The sequence below is a fragment of the Coptis chinensis genome, chromosome 4, assembly GCF_015680905.1.
Source record: "Coptis chinensis isolate HL-2020 chromosome 4, ASM1568090v1, whole genome shotgun sequence".
Classification (NCBI taxonomy): domain Eukaryota; kingdom Viridiplantae; phylum Streptophyta; class Magnoliopsida; order Ranunculales; family Ranunculaceae; genus Coptis; species Coptis chinensis.
This window is the reverse complement of record NC_141459.1, coordinates 103,511,346-103,534,970: the sequence shown is the minus strand read 5'-3', so window position 1 is coordinate 103,534,970 and position 23,625 is coordinate 103,511,346. Positions and strand designations below refer to the sequence as shown.

Genomic DNA, 23,625 nt, shown 5'->3' with positions numbered 1-23,625 from the left:
GTCCGGCTCAAGAAATAGACAGACTTTTCACTTTTCTTTACATCCACACGTATCAGTACAGAATTGATGTCGTAGTCAGAGGAATAGAGATAAAGACCCAGGACTTCTCCCTCAACAGGCTTTGAAAGGATTGGTAGTGCCCTCAGGTATGTTTTGAGTTGATTAAACGCCTTCTGGGACTCTTCCGTCCATACGAAGGAGGTGTTCTTTTGCAGTAACTGAAAAAGGGGTTTGCACTTATCTGAACTCTTGGAGATGAACTTGTTCAGAGCTGCTAACCTGCCTGTAACTTTTTGAACCTCTTTCATATTTTTAGGTGAGGGCATCTCTATGAGCGCTCGCATTTGATCTGGGTTTACCTCAATCCCTCTCTTAGTAACCAGGTAACCTAGAAACTTTCCTGATGATACAACAAAAGCACATTTCGCAGGGTTGAGCTTCATGTGATACTTTTGAAGAACGTCAAATGCACGTTTCAAGTGGGAGAGATGGTCTCCTCGTTTCAAACTCTTGATCAGGAGATCGTCCATATACACCTCCACAATGTTGCCTATTGATCCTTCGAACATCTTGTTTACCAAATGCTGGTATGTAGCTCCTGTATTTTTCAATTCGAAGGGCATGACCTGATAGTAGTATAGGCCATCCTCGGTTGTGAAACTGGCATGCTTGTGGTCCTCTTCATGTAAAGGGATCTGGTTGTAGCCTGACGACCCATCTGTGAAGGATAACAGTTTGTGTATGGCCGTCGCATCCACCAACTTGTCAATTCGTGGCAGAGGGTAGTTGTCTTTCGGACATGCACGGTTCAGATCTGTGAAGTCAATACAGATTCTCTAAGACCCATTCTTCTTTCTTACTGGGACGATATTAGAAATCCAGGTGGGGAAATTGATTTCCCTGACGAAATTAGCTATCTTTAGCTTTTCAACTTCAGCTTTTACCGCCCTGGATTTGTCATCAACTATCCTTCTCGGTTTCAACTTGACTACTACTGCATCACTGCGGATATTGAGCTGGTGGCATGCCATATGAGGGTCAATTCCTGGCATTTCTTTGAATGACCAAGCAAACACATCTCTGTGCTATCGGAGGAACTATATTAGAGCTTGGCGCTTTTCAGAACTCAACAAGGTGCCGATGAAAGTGGTCTTTGGCGAGCTACCACCTGCAATTTCTACTTCCTCTAACGGCTCTAGTGAGGGGGGATCCTCCCTCTCTCGTGGGACCAAGTCCGTGAGAGGTGGATCCAACTGTAATTGCTATTTGGCGGGCTGCCTCACCTCCATTGGTTCAAAAGGGAGTGGGGACTGCCTCGTCGCTAGCGCGTAGCATGCCTTGGCAGCTACTTGATCTCCTTTGATCGTCTCTATTGTCCGTTATGCGGGAACTTCAAACATTAGTGATAGGTGCTAGGAACAGCTTGGAGTCTGTGCAGCCAGGTCCTGCCCAAGATCATATGATAGAGTGTGTTAGCTTTTACTACGACAAAGTTTATGATGAGAGTTACTGGACCAGTAGCTACGGGTAGTTGGATCTCTCCAACTGTTAGAGCTTTGTCCCCACGGAATCCATATAGGTTGGAGTTGGTGGTGACCATTTCAGAGTCTGGAATTTACAACTTTTTGAATGCGGCGTAGTATAACACATTTGCTGAGCTGCCTGGATCAACCAATATGCGATGCAAATCCTAATCTCCAAAAGCAAGTGTCAAAACAAGTGCATCCTCATGGGGGGGTTTGGATGTTGCAACAGTCAGCCTCAGTGAAGAGGATGAGCAGATCCTTATGGGGTACCGCGTTATCCTAAGCTCTTGTAGTCAACTCGATGTTCATGATCCTCATCTGCTTGGCGATCCACATTTGATATCGCACATCCTTTTCAGTGATTTGTCCATTCCGTTTACTTGCTTTTCCGGAAATCATATTTATCTGGAGTCAGCCATTGAGTGGTCCAAAGCACCTGGAGGATCCTAATCTGACGTGCTGATCTCCTCAGACTTGCATTTGCCTGTTCGTGTGCCACAAACTGCTTCAGATACCCCCTTTCAATAAGATCCTGTAGTTCATTTTTCAGGGTCTTGGAGGCTCTGGTGCTGTGACCCTTACTCTTATGGAACTTGCAGTAGGTCCTTTGGTCTCTGGTACCCAGGGAGCCTGGCTTTAGCGGAGCTGGCCATTTGAGGTAACTCTGATTTTTTATTGAGTCCAGAACCTCATCTGGCATCTTGTTCAAAGGGGCAAAGTTTCTGTCCATCGAGGGAAGAGCTTCTTTAGTTCCTTCCACACGTGGCTTCTTCTGTGGTTTTCCATCTGCACTACTAGCTACATTTGGTATTACCCTCTGGGCATTCGTTCCTTTGATGGAGATTCGGCCCTTTGGCGATTACGATTACAATCTCTCTTTGATTTTTAAGGGGAAGAATTTCCATTCCCTTCTCGAGGAAGCCCAGGAACTGCCCGACTAATCTTCTTCGCTTCCTGATGTCTGTTCAGGACATCTTCTTCCCACCCTACATGAGTTTCAACCCTGTCAAGGAGTTCCTCTAAATCACGGGGTGGTATCCTGAAGAGAGATCCGAATAAGACGTTATTTTCATCCAACCCTTGTTTGAAAGCTATTATAGCAGTCTGTTCATCGCAAGACTCTATTTGGATTGAAATTTCCATGAACCGTTGCATGTAGGATCTCAACGCTTCTCCCTCCATTTTCTTGATGTTGAACAGTGCATCAATCCGTTTTGGCTGATGCTTGTTGCATGAGTACCTGTCAATCAAGGTCCTAAATAGTTCCTCTGAGGACCTGATCTGACGCTCAGGTAATATGTGGTACCACTAGAGCGTTGATCCAGACAGGGATGCTTTGAACTCCTGACACATGACATGGTCATATCTCTCATATTGTCCCATAGTGGCACGATACTTGAATACGTGATCGGCCGGATCTGACTTGCCACTAAAGACACTGAACTTCGGTTGTCTGTACCCACGGGGATATGGCTTCCTCATCACCCATGATGCAAAGGGAGATCTGCCTGCTCCCATTATGGCTGATTGAATAAGGGAGTCTTGCATTTTCCTCCCCTTGCCTGTCATCCGTTGCATCTGACGGATTAGGTCATTCTTCTCAGTTTCCCATGCACTTTCTTTGGTAGCAAGTTTCCCATTTTGAGTTCTTTTTCGGTGTCAAGGGTCGACATCACGATCCTAGTCAATGGAATCTAGCTCTGAGGCTGTTCCTGAGTCCTCATTTGAGTTACTGTATTATGACTCAGATAGCTCATGCCGCACTGGGTCCCCACACCTTGGGTTCCTAGTACGACCAGCTTTGGGAGGGTCATCATCATCGAGATCGATGAGTGGCTCCTTCCCTGTGTTGGACTGATATAAGTGCCTTAGCAACTATAATTCTCGCTCAAGGTTGCTCCTTTGCTGTTCCAGAGCCTGCACTGCCTGACTCGCTTGAGCAGACTCTGGGTTGGTGAGGACAACATTCTCGCCATTTTGACGTTCCTCCTGAGCGTTATTCCTAAGACCTGCTCCAGGAACAATTGGTTCATCGGTGCTGGTTATAGGTCCTTGGGGGGGGGGGGGGGTATCATTTGCATCTTGGCGACCGACATTCTCTCCCCCTTCAGGCATCTCGTGCACTTTTTTTCTGATGGCAACGCTGCTGCGTGGTAGCGCCACCCTTTTGTTTTCTTTGCTCCTGCCATCACAATAGTAAGAGTTTTTAGAATAAATCAATTGTTTGGAACGAATATTTACCTACTTTTCTCCCCACAGACGACGCCAAAAGATGTAGGGGAAATTCCAAGTATCCCCTGATCTTCCTCTGTGTCTTGTGATCTGGAATCTTTTGCTGAATAGAGAAGGGATGAGATGATGGTGAGTTCAGGGTTGAACCGTCTGACGGCTGCCTACGTATCTCCTTTGTTCTATTAGAGAATCAAACCCTATTTTTCGTAGTTCCTAAGAGCGAATCCCTATGGTTTATATAGGAAGGGCTACGAGAGTCCTAGGGTTAGGGCTGTCTTCACCACTTGTGAATTCTCTTCCATCTTTGGACTCTACCTTCCTATTAGGATTCCTCTTCTGAAGTCTGAATCTAGACCATATCTTATGAGAGGTAAGTTTCCTTGTTGATCATAATGTCCCATCATGTATGGGAAGATTATATCTAAAAGGTAACTCCTAAGATATGTCATCACGATTCCTTCCTTATCATCAAAGATCACCATCTTCAGTTTCCTTATGTTCAGGAACTATCTATATCAGTTCCTAACGACTGGGGTAACTGTTATGCTTGAAGGCGGTCAGTCATGTGCTTGGCACATGTCCACTAAATACTCGTGCTGAGCACGAGATCACTTATTCACATAACTAATCCGATGGTCCTTGTCTCATTCTGGACATCTATAGTCTTAGGTTATTTCCCATACACGTGTCATCTATTCAGTGACGGGAAATCCCCCTACAATTGGTTTGGGAATTGATACGCAAGGTAATGTCTATAAGGAGTCCAATTCAACAACCGACTTTATAACTTAGTTATCATTAAAAATGATTAAAAGTTTGGCTTTTCGTGAACGACTACCACGATCCTCGGTTGACTCTTCTTTAGTTTCCAGTTCTTCAAAATCATCAACCAATTTGTATGACTACCGAGTTGGGTTCTTCTCCTACCCGTATCGAATAGAACATGCTGAGCAAAATCTTCTTCATGTAAAATCTAATTGATTTAGATTGGGAAAATCGTATGGATTTTATGAAACCGTGTGCTATGGGCTCGAATCCTTAGTCATCTGTCTCCCTTGTTTGATTTCTTTTCTATATTATTGCATTTTTATATTAAATGACCTATATTTGTATTTAGTATTTAGTATCATTGATGTAAAAAAATGATGGATGGATATATATTGATATATATATATATATATATATATATATGGATGGATATATATATATATATATATATATATATATATATATATATATATCTCATTTTCCTTATATTTTTTTATTACTTGAATGGTCCATTTTTTATTTTTATTTTTATTTTTTTCGCCTTATCCCTAAGGTTAATAAGATTTAAACTTCCCCTATAGATCGAGAGTTTCCTAATAGGAAATGCTTCATTTTGATAGATTTTATATTTAAAATTTTTACAATCTAATTCAAGCACAAAATGTGATGCTTTAGTTAAACCCTTCAATATACAAAATGTTTTAACTATGCATTTGGTAGCAACTCTTGACACCACACATGAACACCCCAACTAATACATCACAATTAATCTATGTAGGTACAAATTGTAGCAAGCACTTATAGTAGTAAGAACTTATAAGTTATAAGTTATAAGTACAAAATATTCAAGTTCTTTTATCTCCCCCAGGTCCCCTTTAATATTAAACTTGATAGCTTAATTCGAAAACTTTTGGCCATCTCAACAATTAAGAGTCTCTTTGTGTATTTGTCCTACTAAATTTATCTTCTTCTTTATTTCCTTCTTATAGATTTAGAATAAATTATGGTCTTTTTCCAAGTTACAGTTGGTCGATCTTATCCCTAGCTAGCGGTATTCTGGCCACCTGTAAATATTTCAAAATAGGTATTTATTTGGACCAAGTGTGTTCTATGCTCTAATGCGCCTATCATCAGTCTATCCCATATGTCCCATTCCCCAAGCCCCTTTGAAGTCCAAGAAAAAGCCCTATTTCCAGTCAAGGTTTTTGTGATGTTATGCCAAATAGATTCTATGTTAAGATGGAACCTAGACACGTACAGAACATAGTTTCTAGACTTTTTTCATGATTTTTTGACAAACACACAATTTCTCTAATTGAGTCCTGTTTTGTGTTTTCTTAACTGGCAATGAGGTTACTTGGACACAACAATAATGGTTTTTTTTTCTTTAATTCCAATATGAAAGATCAAAATCTATTCACAGGGGGCGGATGGAGATGTCTTGGTGCCAAGTCTTGCTTAATTCAATGTAATGGTCATTCTTTTACAACTTTGAATTTAATGAGTGTGTTTCATTTCAAGTCCCATTATGCACATTTATTTTGGTGGTGTCAATGCCTACATTTTATGATGACATCCTCTCACTAATATTTTATGCTTTTACCTATAGCTAAATTGCTAATACCATTGGGGGTAAGATAATACGTATGTGACATGTCTGTATACATGTGGTTTATGCTGCAAATAGATAGTCTTAGAATAATAATATGAAGTTCATTTATGTTTTTGAGAATGGAAATCAAGGCATATTTAACATTGTTCTTTCCATGATCACTGTGTTATGCTAGTTTCCGGTCAATTTGTATTCTTTTCTACTATGCTTTCATAGCTTCATTGCCTATTATCTATTCTCTCTGAAACTTCCAATTATTTTAAAGATTTTTAGGAGAGAGCTTCAGATTTAAGTATTTTTGAGGAAATAATTGCTAGTTAAACATAATTATTTTTGCAGAATTTGTGGGGTAAAAATAATTGCTAGTTAAACATAATTATTTTTGCGGAATTTGTAGGGTAATTTCTTTCATATTTTTGAGGAAATAATAGCTAGTTAAAAATAATTATGTTTTAGGAAATAATTGTACATACTAATTTGAATTGCACTTAAGTTGGGAGAGTTGTACTAAAAGAGTATGTCTTGTTAAATGGCTTATATATGTTGATCTTTAATTCCAACAGCGAAGAAAAATCTATACGTACATAATTTGTGGGGGGTAATAAGATCATGTTTCCTATTTTTTAGGAAATAATTGATATATTCTTTATACGTGTGGAATTTGTGTAGTAATTTCTTTCCTATTTTTTAGGAAATAATTGCTAGTTAAACATAATTATGTTTGTGGAATTTTTGGGGACTAATTTGAATTGCACTTAAGTTGGAAGAGTTGTACTAAAATAGAAAACCATGTGGTAGGGTTATATTAATCGTAAATAGGCACTCTTTTGGAAAGTGGAAATTGAATCAAACTCTCTAAAGAGTCCACGTGGCATGGTAGAAAGCATTGTAGAAAGCCACGTAGGAGAGAGAAAAAATTATCTCTCATATTATAATGCCACCTAGCTAGGAGAGAGAAAAATCTCTCTTAGAGGTCTCTGCTTTAGTATATAGATATTTGAATTGCACTTAAGTTGGGAGAGTTGTACTAAAAGAGTACATCTTGTTAAATGGCTTATGTTGATATTTAATTCCAATAGTGAAGAAAAATCTATACGTACATAATTTGTGGGGGATAATAAGATCATGTTTTTTATTTTTTAGGAAATAATTGATATATTCTTTATACGTGCGGAATTTGTGTGGTAATTTCTTTCCTATTTTTAAAGAAATAATTGCAAGTTAAACATAATTATGTTTGCGGAATTTGTGGGGACTAATTTGAATTGCACATTTGCACTTAAGTTGGGAGAGTAGTACTAAAATAGGAAACCATGTGGTAGAGCTATATTAATCGTAAGTAGGCACTCTTTTGGAAAATGGAAATTGAATCAAACTTTCTAAAGAGTCCACGTGGCATGATAGAAAGCATTGTAGAAAGCCACGCAGGAGAGAGAAAAAGTTATCTCTTATATTAGAATGTCACCTAAGAGAGAGAAAAATCTCTCTTAGAAGTCTCTGCTTTAGTATATAGATAGTAGATTTGAGGATTGCTAAGACTAAGTCCAATAATGCGGCAAAACACCAAATACCACAGAAATTCTTATCCAATGGTGCGTCAAAATGCTAACCCGACAACACTATCGGTATAAGTTTACCTATCTATAGCGCTAGTTTTAACGATATAGCGTCAAGTCTACACGCCAGTACGAGGGACGGGTTGAAGAAATCTAAACTACACGCTACACTATGCGGCGGCTAGAAATTTTTTTTTTTTTTTTTCCCCACACGCCTTTAACAATGGCGGCTGGAGAGTCTATTTTTTTCCCCCTGTACGCCATAGGTACTAGCGGCTGTGAGTAAAACCATTGCCTCTGCAAACGCTAACCCGCTAACTCTATACACTGTACTATTGTGGTTTGATGCAATTACGCACCAAACCATTGGACTTAGCCTAAAGGGTGAGGAGTTCACTAGCTCAGGGGGGGATCCAGGGGAGGTGGGGGTGTGCTGCAGCACACCCATCTTTTCCGTCGAAAAAAAAAAACTAGTTATAATAGTATGTATAATTTACCCCAAAAAATATATTTGTAGTGTATGCATAGTTCGTGATTCCGAACGAAACTCCGGAATTCCGCTCGGAATTTCGGTTTTCCAAAAAATTAGAATTCCGAATATAGTGTCGAAATAATTGAAATTCTGAATATAATAGGGTCGAAATTTACTGGATTTCAGTTTTTGGATTCATCGGAATTCCGAGAATTCCGAAATCCCGAACTATGAGTGTATGTTAGTTGTAGCAGCCCCCCTTGAGTGACAATCCTGAATCCCCCTGCACTAGCTTTCTTGTAAGGTTGAGATCCGCTGACAAATATATCTTTACTATATAGAAAAATATGGAGTCAAGTGAATAGTGATTCCATGTCGCGCCCAGGGGCAAAATTGTCATTTTGCATTTTTTAAAATTTCATATCCCTATGTTTCATGTAAACTACATAACAATCCCTATTTTTTTATGGTAATTATGGGACATTCCCTATATTTTACGATAACTACATAACAATCTCTACACGTTCTCTAAATTAAATATTAGTCCTTATATTTTATCTAAATTACAAAAAAATCTATATAATTTTCTACTCCCAATATAAATTATGAAAGTGTCCTATACTGAAAATTAAAAATCACCCCTATGTGTGTAGGACATATAATGAAATTGAATAATAATATAGAAAAAGACATTGAAATTGAAGGAGGTAGGAAAAAATAGAAATTATCATTCATCATAAAACTTCTTCTTCGTTATCACCATCGATAAATTTCACCTTAACATATACCATTGTTGTTCTACCTTAACAATCGCCACTGTTATGTTGAGAAACTCTAGTATAAACTCTTAAACTTAAGTGGATGGACAGTGATATGTTCTGAAATTTGACTATCAGAATGTGTTCCAATTGTTTTTAAGAAATTACAAATTTCGATACTGTTATTGAATTCCGAACATAATTTAGATTTTTAACATTTCAGAATTATGCTAATTTCAAAATTTGTAACTATATGCATAGCAGGCTCATCTTGCTACTGTATCAATATATGTATGCATATTTTACATCATATACATCATGAAAACCAATTTTATAGTCAGTTGAGAAGTCGTTGAGATTCGAGACATGAGAGAGTATTACCCAGACGGGTCCTTTAACAAAAGAAAGTTGTTACGATTTTGCAAAACTAGGGGTCATGCAATAATCTCTGCTATCATCGATCACAACTCTCAAAAACAGAAAATAGTAATTTATCTACTTAGACCTACGCACTAGATTACATGTCAACCTACCAACGTAACAAACTCAATTTATAAATTTGATTCATATAAAATCCAAGAGTTTGGTCATTCATTTAAATCTCATGGACCAGATACCCAAGTAAGAGTTGTCTAGCTAGCTTACTTTATTAAGGAAGTTGCTGAGGTGGGTTTTAACTTTTAAGTTGTAACTCAATGAAGACAATGATATTTCTTCAGTTATCTATTGCTCTCAACATACTTTCTATATATCTTGTTCTCACATTCTTTTTCTAAACTTCTTTTGCATTTTCTTCTTGGTCACAAGCTGATTCAGAAAGTGGAAAAACAGGAGTGCTAAAGTACAGTACTATTTGTCTAGCAGGTATATATGGATGAAGGAATCAAAGTGTCTAAACATAAGTCTAGTCTAAGTAATGGTACATTGTTTTTTAACTAACAAAAGTATATCACTTTATGCTTTTATGGTGAATCTGTCCTTGTCTTCTTGATTCTCTGACACATATCTTCCCTCACTTTGACGATTCTTTCTATTCTTATTTCAAACTCACGTGTATGTAGTTATAAAGAATGCTTGTCAGGGGAGAAATGGATGTTTTGCACTTGCAGAACTTGTTGGAGAAATTGAGACCTATTGTTGGTTTCAAAAGCTGGGATTACTGTGTCCTTTGGAAATTCAGTGAAGACCAAAGGTTGAATGAATGAACAAACTAAACTAGTGAAAAGAAAAACTAACCTTCTAATATCTTCTCTGGTTTAATATTTGAGCAAGTGTTTTTTCCTTTAGGTTCATTGAGTGGGTGGGGTGTTGCTGTGGTGGAGCTGATCACAGTATCCACAATGGTGGAGAAGAGCTCTTGTTCCCAGTTTCTACAGGTGGTTCTTGCAAAGATTTGATGTTTCAGCACCCAAGAACTAAAATGTGTGATCTTCTAGCCCAATTACCTTCTTCCCTGCCTCTGGATTCTGGGTGCATTTTAACTCTCTTTCCCTCTATATCACTTATTTAGTTACGTTCTGTTCAATGAATTAGTCTAACAAACGAATATATTTCGTAACAGGCTCCATACTCAGACTTTAATGTCAAACCAACCTAGATGGATGATCCTTCCCAACTCCCCTAACTCAAATAACTTTGATGTGGGTATCTCTAGTTTCTCCCTCTCTTGATTCTTTCTTTCCTTTCTGCAACATGACTAGTTATGTATTTCACTTTTTTTTTTGCAGGATACAGTTGAAACGAGGGTTCTAATTCCAGTGTATGGAGGACTGGTTGAGCTCTTTGTTGCAAAACAAGTATGACTTTCCTCCTTTTATGCCTCACTTTTTCAGTAAATCAAATTAAAGAAGCATTTAGTCAGAAGTTTGTTCATTTACCAGACTACCACACCCTTTTAGTGATCATTATTGTTGAGGATTTTTTTATGTTAATGTTAAACAGGGCAACCTTTTTGTTTCGAATAATTAAAAGGCTTCACTAAATTCATTAACTGTGTCACAGGTGTCTGAGGATCCACAACTCATAGAGTTTGTTATGGCTCAATCTAATCTCTCATGGGATCAAGAAGCAATGAGCAGCCAAATGGATGGATTCAATTTGAATGATAGCGGGATCATTCGAAACCAATCGAAACTTTTTCATACTTATGGTTTCGAAACTAAGACCCCCAACAGTCTATGGGCATCCCCTGCATCAACAACATCAGATAATTCAAATCTGCCGTGGGACACCTCTCTTGATCAAGTGCGCCTCAGCAATTCTCCAATGAACTACTTCAATGGATATGGGCAACAGTTTCCTTCTACTTCAGAAAATCGTCTTAAGAACGATATAGGGTTCGAAGGATCAACTGAAACAATTATGTCGGATAGGCCAACAACAGCATATAATTCCTCTATGGAGCATGGGTTTCCAGAGTTTGTTCCACTTCATCAGTCCGTAATGGGTACTAATACTAGCTTGCATCCATCTGCTGATTCTGGTGCGACTAAACAACCTGGAGCTGAGAAAGATTCAGTAAAACAAGAGAATGGACGAACAGATTCAGTGTCTGATTGTAGTGATCAGAATGAAGATGACGATCAAAAAACTATCGGAAGAGGAGGTAAGAGACACCAATCGAAGAATCTTGTTGCTGAGAGGAAGAGAAGGAAGAAGCTCAATGATAAGCTGTATGCTCTAAGAGCTCTAGTTCCCAAGATCTCAAAGGTAATTAGTCTTTTTCGACTTCATACACTAAAACCTTCATGTACTTTTATTTTACTAGGCACACACGCGATAAGGATCACAAGTTTTCACATTCCATCAAGCTCTAACCTCTCAACATGTGTTGTTAAATGGTGCTCAATTGTTGTTCGTAAATGCGAGAAACTGTCTCAGGAAAGTTACACTTAGCATATCTACACAATTTTTCTTTACCGTCACCCTGTGGGAAGTGTGATTTTCATGTAAAAAAGTTTATGCCTTGGATTAACCTATCATGCCTCTATTGATTATAAGATGGATAGAGCTTCCATCCTTGGTGATGCAATAGAATTTGTGAAGGAACTGCAAAAACAAGTGAAGGATCTTCAAGATGAGCTTGAAGAACCACTAGACGAAAATGGTGATAAGAATACTAGCAACAATGGTGTGAGTCCTGGAGCCAGCAAATCTGAGCAAGACGAATCACTCGAGGGGTCAAAAATGGGAATAACTGATCAAGGAACTCGATGCTCCACTAACGGCAAGATAACCAACCTGACCAAGCAAACTCAGGATTACGCTGAGGAGAAGACATACGAGGTACCTATTTCAATAAAATTGATTCATTTAATTCTTCTATGTACTGTGTAAGTTTTAATGTCCTTACAAAAGTTTTCTTCTCGTTGTAGCCACAAGTTGAAGTGACTCAAGTAAATGGAAAAGAGTTCTTCCTCAAAGTGTTTTGTGAACACAAACCAGGTGGGTTTGTTAGATTGATGGAAGCCTTGAATTCACTAGGCCTGGAAGTTACCAATGCTAATGTCACTACCTTCAGAACCTTGGTCATGAACATCTTCAAAGTAGAGGTGAGATACAATATAACTATGACTAGAAAAGTTATCTATTCTGCAGTTATTTAAACAAGTCATTAGAAACTAACAATGTTAGTTGTGTTATTTGTAACAGAAGAGAGACAATGACATGGTTCAAGCAGACTTGGTTAGGGATTCTTTGCTGGACGTAACACGCAAACCAATTGGAGGATGGTCTGAACCTTTTCTAGTATCAGAGAATAATGGAAGCAATTTGGATTATCAGCATCACCACCTTGCTAATCCACCTCGACACCGCCGTTTACACTCCCTCAATTCACCTTCAACCATGAATAACTTTTGCGCCTAGAGCATGTAGCCATGTAGGCTCCATGCATGATTTATTTAATCTGAGCTCTTAAATTAAGCAATACAATTAATGATAGTTTCCAATAATACATACTAAACAGCCAATGCAATTGTTCAACTGTAATAGATGAGTTTTAGTTATTTAGTAGCTTACATCAAGACCAAATCTCAGTAAGGCGCACCTATAATCTGTCCTAAAATCTTCTCGACACATAGAATCTTATTTCAAGTCTATACAACCCCAAATTATATTAAACATTCAGAACTGAAGTGCTCCATCTTTATTGGTTTTCTGCATGCTGATTACATCGAATTTAAACTTGGTTGTGTCCCAGTGTAAGCAAAAGCATACCCTGGGACTAGTGAGATGCATCAATTATCTTCAGCATCACTATAATGAACTGGAATTAAAAAAAGATCGAGGAAATCTGTACAATACATCATTCGTACCTTTCTTCCACGCCCTTTAGGAAGAACTCTTCGCGAGATTTACCTATTGTGGCTGCACCCATTGGCGACCTTGAGTTTGAGCCATCATAAGTGTAGGATTGACAACACTGAACCCTCCATCAACAACAAGGTTCAATCCACTTACGTAACTGGCCTCATCGCTGGCCAAGTAAACCGCAGCATTTGCAACATCATCGACTGTCATACCTGTTTCTTTGAGATTGGCAACACTTTGCACCAATGCTTCTGCTTTCATGGCATTAGCTTCACCATATTTCTTAGCAATGCTAGTAGTCGTCACAGCGTAAGGAGAGACGCAATTCACTCGAATTCCATATTGTCCAAGCTCTGCTGCCAAGTTTGTCATTAGTCCTACTAATGCACATTTGGATGCTGTGTAGGCATGTGAACCTAGTCCAGCAATTGTAGCACATGCACTTGCAGTAAACAATATGGACCCTTCACGTGCTGGGACCATGACCCTTGCGGCGTGTTTGGCTCCAAGGAAACCACCAACCAAGTTCACCCCTATGATTTTATCTAAGTCTGATTTCTTAGCATTTATGATACTCCCGACGAAGCCTTCAATGATGCCCGCATTATTGTACATTATGTCCAGCTTCCCGTACTTGGTTATGACTGTGTCCACAAGGTTGGAGATGTCCTCTTCTTTAGATACATCACAATGTACATAGATTGCACTCTCATCTAGCTGATCGCAAATGGCTCGACCAAGGTCATCTTCAATGTCTGCGATAATGACTTTGGCCCCATTTCGCCAGAAATGGTGCACTGCAGCTTCTCCAATCCCACTTGCTCCTCCAGTAATAATTGCCACCTTGCCATCTAGCCTGTAAAAGGGAAAAAAAACATTTTATAATTTTATATAACTAGATCTTGAAATGTATATGTAAATGTCTAAATTTACACCAAGGAGTAAGACTTAGTTCTTAGCTTTTAAGTTGGGATAATATAGAGGGGATGGTTTTATTTAGTGTTAATGGCAGCTCTTCCTGTAAGTAAGAAGATGTTTACGTATCCAGCACTGTGTTAATGAGACTGGAATCAAGCCACACGTAGCTCTAGAGGGTGGCTTGACTGTGATGGAGTCAAACCACAAGTAGCTCTAGAGAGTGGCTTTTATAGTTATTGAGAGTGAGCATCAGATGCGACGTGTACTGATGAGTACATATGTGCAGTTGAGATGGATTGCATGTGCCTGTGAGAGACACGTGGATAACAGTAGTAGGTGTTATGAATAGGACAATGCGGAAACAACGTTATCCATAACAAATAGATCAATCCTACACAAAGATCAATCCTTCTCACTAGACAAGACTTTAACACCCTCAAAGTAATATCCCAACACTTCTCAATATCAAATAACAAGCACATAAAGTAAAACAATTAATGTAAAAGAGAACAAACCACAAGACAAAGATATATCGTGGTTCGGCAATTTGCCTACGTCCACACTGTGAGTTCCAAGCTTTCCTTGATGTCTAGAGTAACAGATTACAAGATCTCTCAATTCACTCACAAAGAATGAACACTCAACTCACAAATAATTGCTCTTTTATAATCTCTCTTTTTCTTGGTTTTGGTTAGGTTAGGTTTTTACAGAAAAAACCAATAATTATACTGTTTCAAAAAAAAACTTCCGAAATAGTCATATCTTGCTAAAATACGGTGGAGCACGGGTCGCGCCCTTGGCCAGGCAAAGTTGAGCGCGGGTTGCGCTTAAGGACCTGGAAGTCGCCAAAGGCATGAGCGCACCGCTTGTCCAGTATGCTTCGGGCTGGCTGCCGCCTTTAACACCAAGAGAAAACGCTTTTTCTCCACATTCTCCACCTCAGTGAAATTTTAACACATAAAACCGAGCCGAACACATCCATCCAGAACTCGCAATCAACCGCCCCGAAGGGCCATACCCACAAAGGGCTCTTTCAAGCATGTAGGATTTGGAATAAGTCCAAACAGTGTTGAAACTTAACTCCGGTGACAACCCTTGTCAACATATCAGCAGGATTGTCATGGGTGTCCATTTTCTCAAGTGCTACATCACCATCTATCTAATAAAACACAATGGTGTGGGGCCCGCAGGGCCTCCATCCAGTGGTTACCATTGTCTTTTCTAAGTTGTGACATGGCACTTTCAAATTCATCTAGGTAGTGTCTTTGCATTTCTAAGTTAATAGCAGGTTATGATATATCTCTTCTTCTAATTTAGGGTAAAAAAAAGAAATAATCATTTCCTTCCAACATCCGCCCTAACCCGCCATCACTCCCACCCATTTTCTCATCTTGTCGAGAACCCGGTATCGCCTCGGTTTGAGAACTTCAATTGAGCAACAGTATCCACGCCTCATTGTGCTTTTCTTTTCCACAAAGAACCACAACCCCGGTGAGTAACGAAGACCTTACTTGCGGATGTTTAGATCGAGATCCGGAGCATTTAGATAAAACCACACCAGATCTTACCTATCATCACGACTACTTTAGTTGTTCATTTGTATATTATATGATGTTCTGTGATCTTTAGCACTACTTTGCTTCAAAAGAAATGCTAAAACATCTTCCCATTTTCGCCATGTACCCCACTATAATAGCCATGTTACGTGATCTTTAGCACTATTTCGATTTTTTCCCACTTCTATATCAATTTTGTTTGGACGTGGTTATCGATTTGATTTGTTGAGGTTTGTACGATATTTAATCTGTTTTTTTCAAGCTGTTTTTTTCCCACTTCCATATCAAGCTGTTAAGTCAAATTGTTAAGTCACTCCATAACCAACCACACCTCCCCCTAACCTTTGGATTAATTTTATGACATGGATGATCTAAAAGATGATGGGGTGTGTGCAACTTTGTTAAGTCACTCCATAACCATTTGGTCAACAAAGGCTACATGGGCTTCGGGCTTTTAACATTGGGCCCCTTTACACTTTGTGAATGGACACTATAACTATTTGGGATGGGCCTTTTATGTTAGGCCTTTTACACTTTTGGGCTTTTAAGTTGGTGGACTTGGGCTGGGTTTTTGCCGTGCCAGATCCAGGCTGCAATGCGGGGGCTCGAAAAGCCAGATTTGTGCCGCACGAGGGGTGGATGCGTTTTTGAAAGGCGCTACAGATCCGTACGCACGACGCAAATACTATATCTATCTAACAAAACAGGGAGGAGTGGGGAAGACGATTCCACGTCCATAGGGTGAGACGGTCGACACACCCCTAACCATAGCCACTCAAAACTCATGGAAGGTGAATTAAAAAGTTTTTATGGGGTGAGTTAAACAGTTTTTCTCACCTCACCCACCCCCATACAAAAAAGTCAACATTGGACAAAATTTTTATGGGTTGAATCTTTTATGGGCTTGGAACCATGAGCATGGGCTCAATTAAAAAAAAATTGTAATAGTGGGGTAGGCATCCAAAAATCAGCTAAAAGGCTGGGCTTATAAACTGTTGGGCCTCCAAATTTGACATGGTACTGCACAATTAGCTGACCCAATTGATGTTATTGGGCTTATGGATAATGGGCAATTGGGCTGGGCTTTACGCCACAATTGTTTCGCGCCAAGACGACATACATTTTTCCGGAAGGCGTAACGAGTTGTTTCGCGTCGCGCGCTGGTCGGCCTTTACCGGCCCGAAAGCGTTGTTGTTTCGCGCGAAGACACGCTGCGTTTGGCACATCGCACGCCTTTGTGCGAAGAAGGCACAACGAAGTTGTCGAGGGTAAAGCGACAGGTAGCGTTGAGGTCTCACGGTCGTAGCGCGGGCATACCCTAATATCTAACAAAACGAACGGTGTGGGGCTCTTTTCGGGCCCTATCCGATTTGACTCAAAATCTTTTTCAATAAAATATGACACGGCCGAATCCAAGTGATTTAGGGGCTTGTGCAATTTTGTTAAAACACTCAGTATCCATCGGATCTATCCAGAAAGTCAACAATTACAGCTAGGCTAACCCATATACTCTTGGGCCTCCAAATTTGACATGGTGGGCTTATAGATAATGGGAAATTGGGCTGGCCTTGATTGGGTTTTTTGGCACCGAAGGCGCGACGAGTTGTTCAGTGCCGTACGGCACGGGCAAACCCTAGTCCTTAATGATATCCCTTATAAAGTGATAACGGATATCAATATGCTTGGTCCGAGCATGATGAACTTGGTTTTTCGCCAAATGAATAACACTTTGACTATCACAATACAAAGCAACACTGTTTTGCTCAATACCCATATCATCCAGAAGACCTCGAAACCATAAAGCCTTTTTAACTGCCTCTGCCACTGCCATATACTCTGCCTCAGTAGTAGATAGAGCAACTGTAGCATGTAGCATAGACCTCCAACTAACCGGTGCACCATGCATCATAAACACATAACCAGTAGTCGATCGTAGTCTATCTAGATCACCTGCATAATCTAAATTCACATACCCACTGACATAACAAGTGCCTCCACCATAAACTAATCTCACATCCAAGGTACCCTTCAAGTATCTCAATACCCATTTCACTGCTTCCCAATGCTGCTTCCCAGGATTTGCCATATACTTGCTTACAACACTAACTGCCTGTGAAATGTCTGGGCGTGTGCACACCATAGCATACATCAAACTGCCCACGACACTTGCATAAAGAACATTAGCCATATGTTTTTGTTCCTCCACTGAACTAGGAGAAAACTTAGCTGAAAGCCTAAAATGCCCAGCTAAAGGTGCAGAAACCGACTTTGCATTCTCCATACCAAAATGAGAAATTACTTTCTGAAGGTATTTCTTCTGAGATACAACTATCTGTCGCTTCTTTCTATTTTTGTCAATCTCCATGCCCAATATCTTCTTGGCTCCACCTAAGTCTTTCATCTCAAACTCAGAACTAAGTTGAGATTTCAACTTGTCTATCTCCACCATGCTTTTGGAAGCAATAAGCATGTCATTCATATAAAGCAGGAGATAGATGAAGTCATTACCATGAAGTCTACGAAAGTAAACACAACAGTCATACTTACTTCGAGCGTACTCATGTTGCATCATGAATGTGTCAAAACGCTTGTACCATTGCCTTAGCGATTGCTTTAAACCATACAGTGACCTATTCAACTTGTACACATGATCTTCTTTCTCAGCAACAACAAACCCTTCAGGTTATCTCATATAGATATCTTCCTCCAAGTCCCCATGCAAGAAAACAGTTTTCACATCAAGTTGTTATAACTCCAAGTCAAAGTGAGCAACTAAACTCAATAACACACGAATTGAAGTATGTTTGACCACCGGGGAAAATACCTCATTGTAGTCGACTCGGTCCTTCTGTGAGAAACCCTTTGCGACCACTCTTGCCTTGTACCCAGTATTGTCGGACTCAGAAATGACCTCTTTTTTTGAACACCCATTTACTGTCGATAATCCTTTTGCCCTTTGGCAATAAAACTAGGTCCCATGTGTGATTTTTATCAAGAGACTCCATCTCTTCTTGCATAGCAACCAACCAATCTCTGTAATGAGCATCTCTAACAACTTCCTTGAAACTATCTGGCTCATCATCTTCGATATTCAATGCATATGCCACTAAATCCACCTGACCATAGTGTTTCACTGGCTTCTTGTGCCCATACTTGTGCACTTCTTTAACTTGTTTCTTTGGCCTAGGATCGGCCACTACAAGTTGCGGATGCTCTTGCTCTTCTTCCTGTTGCTGTGTGGTTCTATGATTTGGTACCTCATCATGAACCAACTAGTCATCTGCTGCATCAGACAACTCAAGCTTAGTGGCTTGAACTTCTATAGACTCACCATTTTGCCCAGCTCTTTCCGGCTTACTGAAAGATAACACGGAAGTCTCATCACAGGTAACATCTTTACTGACCAGGAACTTGTGGTCTTCTAGATATCACAATTTGTATCCCTTTACCCTATTTGCGAAGCCTAAGAATATGATTTTCTTAGCTCTAGGATCTAGCTTGCTCTCCCTCACATGGTAGTAAACAGTCGATCCAAACACTCGCAAAAATAATATAATCAGCTGGGTTACCTGACCACACCTCATAAGGTGTCTTGCAATCTATAGCTGGAACTGGTGATTTATTATACAGGTAACACGCCATGGACACTGCATCTGCCCAATACTCTTTGCCTAGACTGACATTAGACAACAAACATCTCGCTTTTTCAAGCAAGGTTCTATTCATCCTCTCTGCCATTCCATTCTGCTGAGGTGTGCCCCTTACTGTCCAGTGTCTGACAATTCTCTGTTGCCCAAAACTCTTGGAAAGGCCTATAGATATACTCTGTACCATTGTCAGACCTTAGTGTCTTGACCTTTCTATATGTGCGATTCTCAACCCTTGCCTTCCACTTCTTAAATGTCTCAAACACTTCATCTTTCGTTTTCATCATATACACCCACACATAGCGAGTATGATCATTAATGAATGAGATATAATAGCGGTTGCCTCCTTTAAAAGCCACTCTGGAGGGTCCCCAAACATCCGTATGCACATAGTTAATGATGTCTGTTATCGTGTGTTTGCTTGACTTGAACTTGACTATGCACTGCTTCCCATAGACACAATGCTCACAGAACCCCATACTTGGCTTCAAGAACAATCGCTTGCACAACTCAGACAAACCCTTTTCACTCATATGCCCTAGTCGCATATGCCACATCTTAGTGCACTCAGAATCATCACTACATGCAATCACTGCTACATCGCCTATCACCGTACTACCTATCAAAGTATACAAGGTTCCATGTCTTTGACCCTTCATAACAACTAAAGAGCCACTGACAATCTTTAGGACTCCACCTTCCCCCACAAACTTGTGGCATTTGGAATCCAAGACCAAGAGAAATAAGGTTTTTTTTAGCTCAGGAACATGTCTTACATCGATTAAAGTCCTCGTTACACCCTCATGCATCTTGACCCGTATAGTTCCAATTCCTACCGTCTTACAAGCAACGTCATTACCCATCAAAACGGAACCACCATCAATGCTTTCATAAGAAGTAAACCACTTTCTATTCGGGCACATATGGTAGGAACATCCGGAATCAAGAATCCATCTTTCGGCCATATAGTCTTGTGTGGACACACAGAGACTCGACTCGTCCCCTTCAAAGCCTGAAGCATAACTTGCCTCAATTTTTGCATTACCTTTCTTTTTACCATCTCTCTTGTTCTATTTCTTCAAGTGAGGACAATTACTTGAGTAATGTCCATTTTCATTGCAATTGTAACACTTCACATGTGTCATAGACTTCTTTGACTTGGACCTAGACTTCTCATTACTTGTAGAAGCATTTTCATGTGACCTTCCTCTTGCCACAAGCCCCTGACTTACATCAATGCTATTATCAACTCTTGTCTTTTTCATCAAGTCATAAGAAAGTAGTTCACTTTGAATTTCGTCAAGATCAACATCTTCTCTGTTCATAAATGTGGTCATTAGATGCTCATAGCTTTCATGCAAAGAGAATATTAAACATGCCGCTTGATCCTTATCATCCATATGCATACCAACATTCAAATAATCTGTTAGGCGTCAATAGAACTCACTAGCGTGATTTTGCATCGTTGAACCATCCACCATCATGTACCGATAAAGATGCTTCTTAAGGTACGTCTTGTTCGTCATGTTCTTGGTCATATACATAGCTTCTATCTTGAGCTAAATAACGGCAGCGGTATTTTCTCCCATCACACTATACATTACCTCATTAGCAAGACGCAACCGGATTGATGAACAAGCATGTAGATCGAACTCTTCCCAATCATCATCACTCATACTCGCCGCCCATGCTTGTTCCCCTTTAAGGCTTTATGCAAACCTTGTTGGATGAGGATATCCCTTATTTGGACTCTCCAAATCTCAAAGTTATTCTTTCCATTAAACTTCTCTACTTCAAACTTAGCATTTGATATCTTGGGAGGCATTTTTCAAGTTACACACAATAACTCAAAAAAATAATTTCACTTTGAAATTTTGTCGAACACCTTGTCTATACAAATTTTGAGCACTATAATTCTTCACAAAAACTCAAAATCCTAGGTCGTAAACCTGGCTCTGATACCAATTGTTATGAATATGACAATACAAAAACAACGTTATCCACAACAAATAGATCAATCCTACACAAAGATCGATCCTTCTCACTAGACAAGACTTCAACATCCTCCAAGTAATATCCCAACACTTCTCAATATCAAATAACAAACATATAAAGTAAAACAATTAATGTAAAGGAGAACAAACCACAAGACAAAGATATATCGTGGTTCGGCAATTTGCCTACGTCCATACTGCGAGTTCCAAACTTTCATTGATGTCCAGAGTAACAGATTACAAGATCTCTCAATTCACTAACAAAGAATGAACACTCAACTCACAAAGAATTATTCTCTTATAATCTCTCTCTTTCTTGGTTTTAGTTAGGTTAGGTTTTTACAAAAAAAACCTATATTTATATTGTTTCAAAAAAAAACTTCAAAAAGCGGTTGTATCTTATTGAAATCGGAATGACGGTGGAGCTTGTGTCGCTTTGGCCGCAAAGTTGAGCGTAGGTCACGCTTAAGGACCTGGAAGTCGCCAAATGCATGAAGCGCGATAGAGCGCCTTTATCCATGCATACTTAGGCTGGCGTTCTTAACACCAAATGAGAGAAAACGTCTTTTTCTCTACAGTAGGTGTTTAGGTCTATCTGAGGTGGCATACGGTGTAATGATAGTGTATGGCTATAATGGTGCATATATTATAGTAAGGATAAGTTGGTAATAATAACAGTAGTAGGTGATGATGTTACGAGATGAAATCGAAGCTGAGTATTAAAAGTAGTAGGTGATAATGTCACGAGATGAAATTGAAATTGAGTATGCAAGTGTTATGATATGGCGAGTGTGATGGGCGTTTGTATATCTGGGCGCATTATACTCATTTAACCTAGTTTACGTTTCTTTTGAGTCCTACTGGTGATGTTTAACTGGTTTTTCCTTTGCCATATGCCTGAGTAACCTGAGTTTAAATCAAATTGATGCAGTTTTTAAGAAGTGAAAGATTGTAATATGTTCTAATCGAAACATACAAATGAATAATTGATCCGCTGTCCTCCAGGAAGTAATGAAAATGAGAGATCAAACAATCATATGATCGGAGTACACAATAATAATAATAAAAAGGTACCTTTTCTGCATAGTATCGATCAGTTTAGTGCTCGTCATGTCGATTTGAGTAACAGACGTAAAAGCTTGTGGACTAGAATGTAGAATGCCTGAATGATAATGAGGAATGTACACTATTTAGTCCAAGTGAACAAGACAAAAAAATTGTTCCGTCTACGTTGGGAATCTCGCTATGGTTTTTATTTCTCAAAATTAACGTAGACGATATACATAAACAATTCAATTTAAGCAAATTTAGTAGGCGAATTTCTGTTTTTTGGTAAATTTAGTAGGGTGGTTTGACTTTCAAGTGCCATATTGAAACTTTCTTTTTTTTTTTGTGCCTTATCACAAAAGAGTTGGAATTTTATAGACATCTGCATGAGCTGGGTTTTCTCTTAGAATGATCGACAGATCAAATCAAATTAATCGTCTCAAGCGAAAAAAACAAACAATCCAATTAATCGTCGGTGAACATTTGAAATTCACCTAGGGAGTAATGCCTAATTTCGAACAATTTTGAGAGTCGTTTCTAATTTTCTAATTTTCAAATAGTCTAAAGGTGTGTTGCATGAGTACGGGACGGAGTGTCTGGTTTGGACACGGGTACGACCCGATTTGGACACGGCAAGATCTGAGAATTAGGGTCTGTTTTTTGTTTGTGTCAGGGTGTCGCATCCAGGTGTCCTCGTGACACGCAGTGCACGCAATACAGAGGAAATTAGGGCGTACAGAGGAAATTAGGGCGTACCTATGCAATAGAGGTCTGAACTCTAAACTCCACAATTACTCGTAAAAAAACACCAAAGATTTTTCCTAGGGTTTATCATAGACCCGGAATCACAAGTGACCTGAATATATTCCTCACAAGTCGGAGCACCTCTCAAAATTTCTTCTGCCATGTTTTGTTAATGACATCTTTGTTCTTCAAATCATGGGCCTTATTAAACAACAAGTTGGGCCCAGAACTCGATGTTTTGCTAGAATCGGCTACAGTGGATGAAAAAGGTTCGAAGACGAATTCACGAGTGAGGAGCACAAAACGAGTCAACTCATTAGATCGGAACTCGACTCTCTTGGGATTGAGTACGCTTGGCCGGTGGCTAAAACTTGAGTGGTCGGTTCTATTGGGTCGGGTCAATACCCATGGTTTTCTCTCAGAGCCGATATGGATGCTTTGCCCATGCAGGTATTTGCGTTGTCTCTCTCTCTTTTAATTACTT

General features: G+C 39.5%; 2 protein-coding genes across 2 annotated transcripts; one reads left to right on the top strand and one right to left on the bottom strand.

Annotated features, from left to right (window-relative positions):
- Positions 1–9,994: 9,994 nt before the first annotated feature.
- AMS (basic helix-loop-helix (bHLH) DNA-binding superfamily protein) lies at positions 9,995–14,064 on the top strand. Its single transcript, XM_086558629.1, has 8 exons — positions 9,995–10,116; positions 10,212–10,394; positions 10,486–10,564; positions 10,652–10,720; positions 10,926–11,633; positions 11,925–12,209; positions 12,299–12,475; positions 12,576–14,064. Exons 1-8 carry the CDS (start codon positions 9,995–9,997, stop codon positions 12,789–12,791), a joined length of 1,839 nt encoding a protein of 612 aa, XP_086414755.1. The 3' UTR covers positions 12,792–14,064.
- Positions 13,014–22,782, bottom strand: LOC147506480 ((21S)-21-acetoxyl-apo-melianone synthase SDR-like). The gene is made up of 2 exons (XM_086558630.1): positions 22,425–22,782; positions 13,014–14,091 (listed from the first exon to the last, which is right to left on the bottom strand). Exons 1-2 carry the CDS (start codon positions 22,460–22,462, stop codon positions 13,284–13,286), a joined length of 846 nt encoding a protein of 281 aa, XP_086414756.1. The 5' UTR covers positions 22,463–22,782; the 3' UTR covers positions 13,014–13,283.
- Between the last annotated feature and the right edge of the window lie 843 nt (positions 22,783–23,625).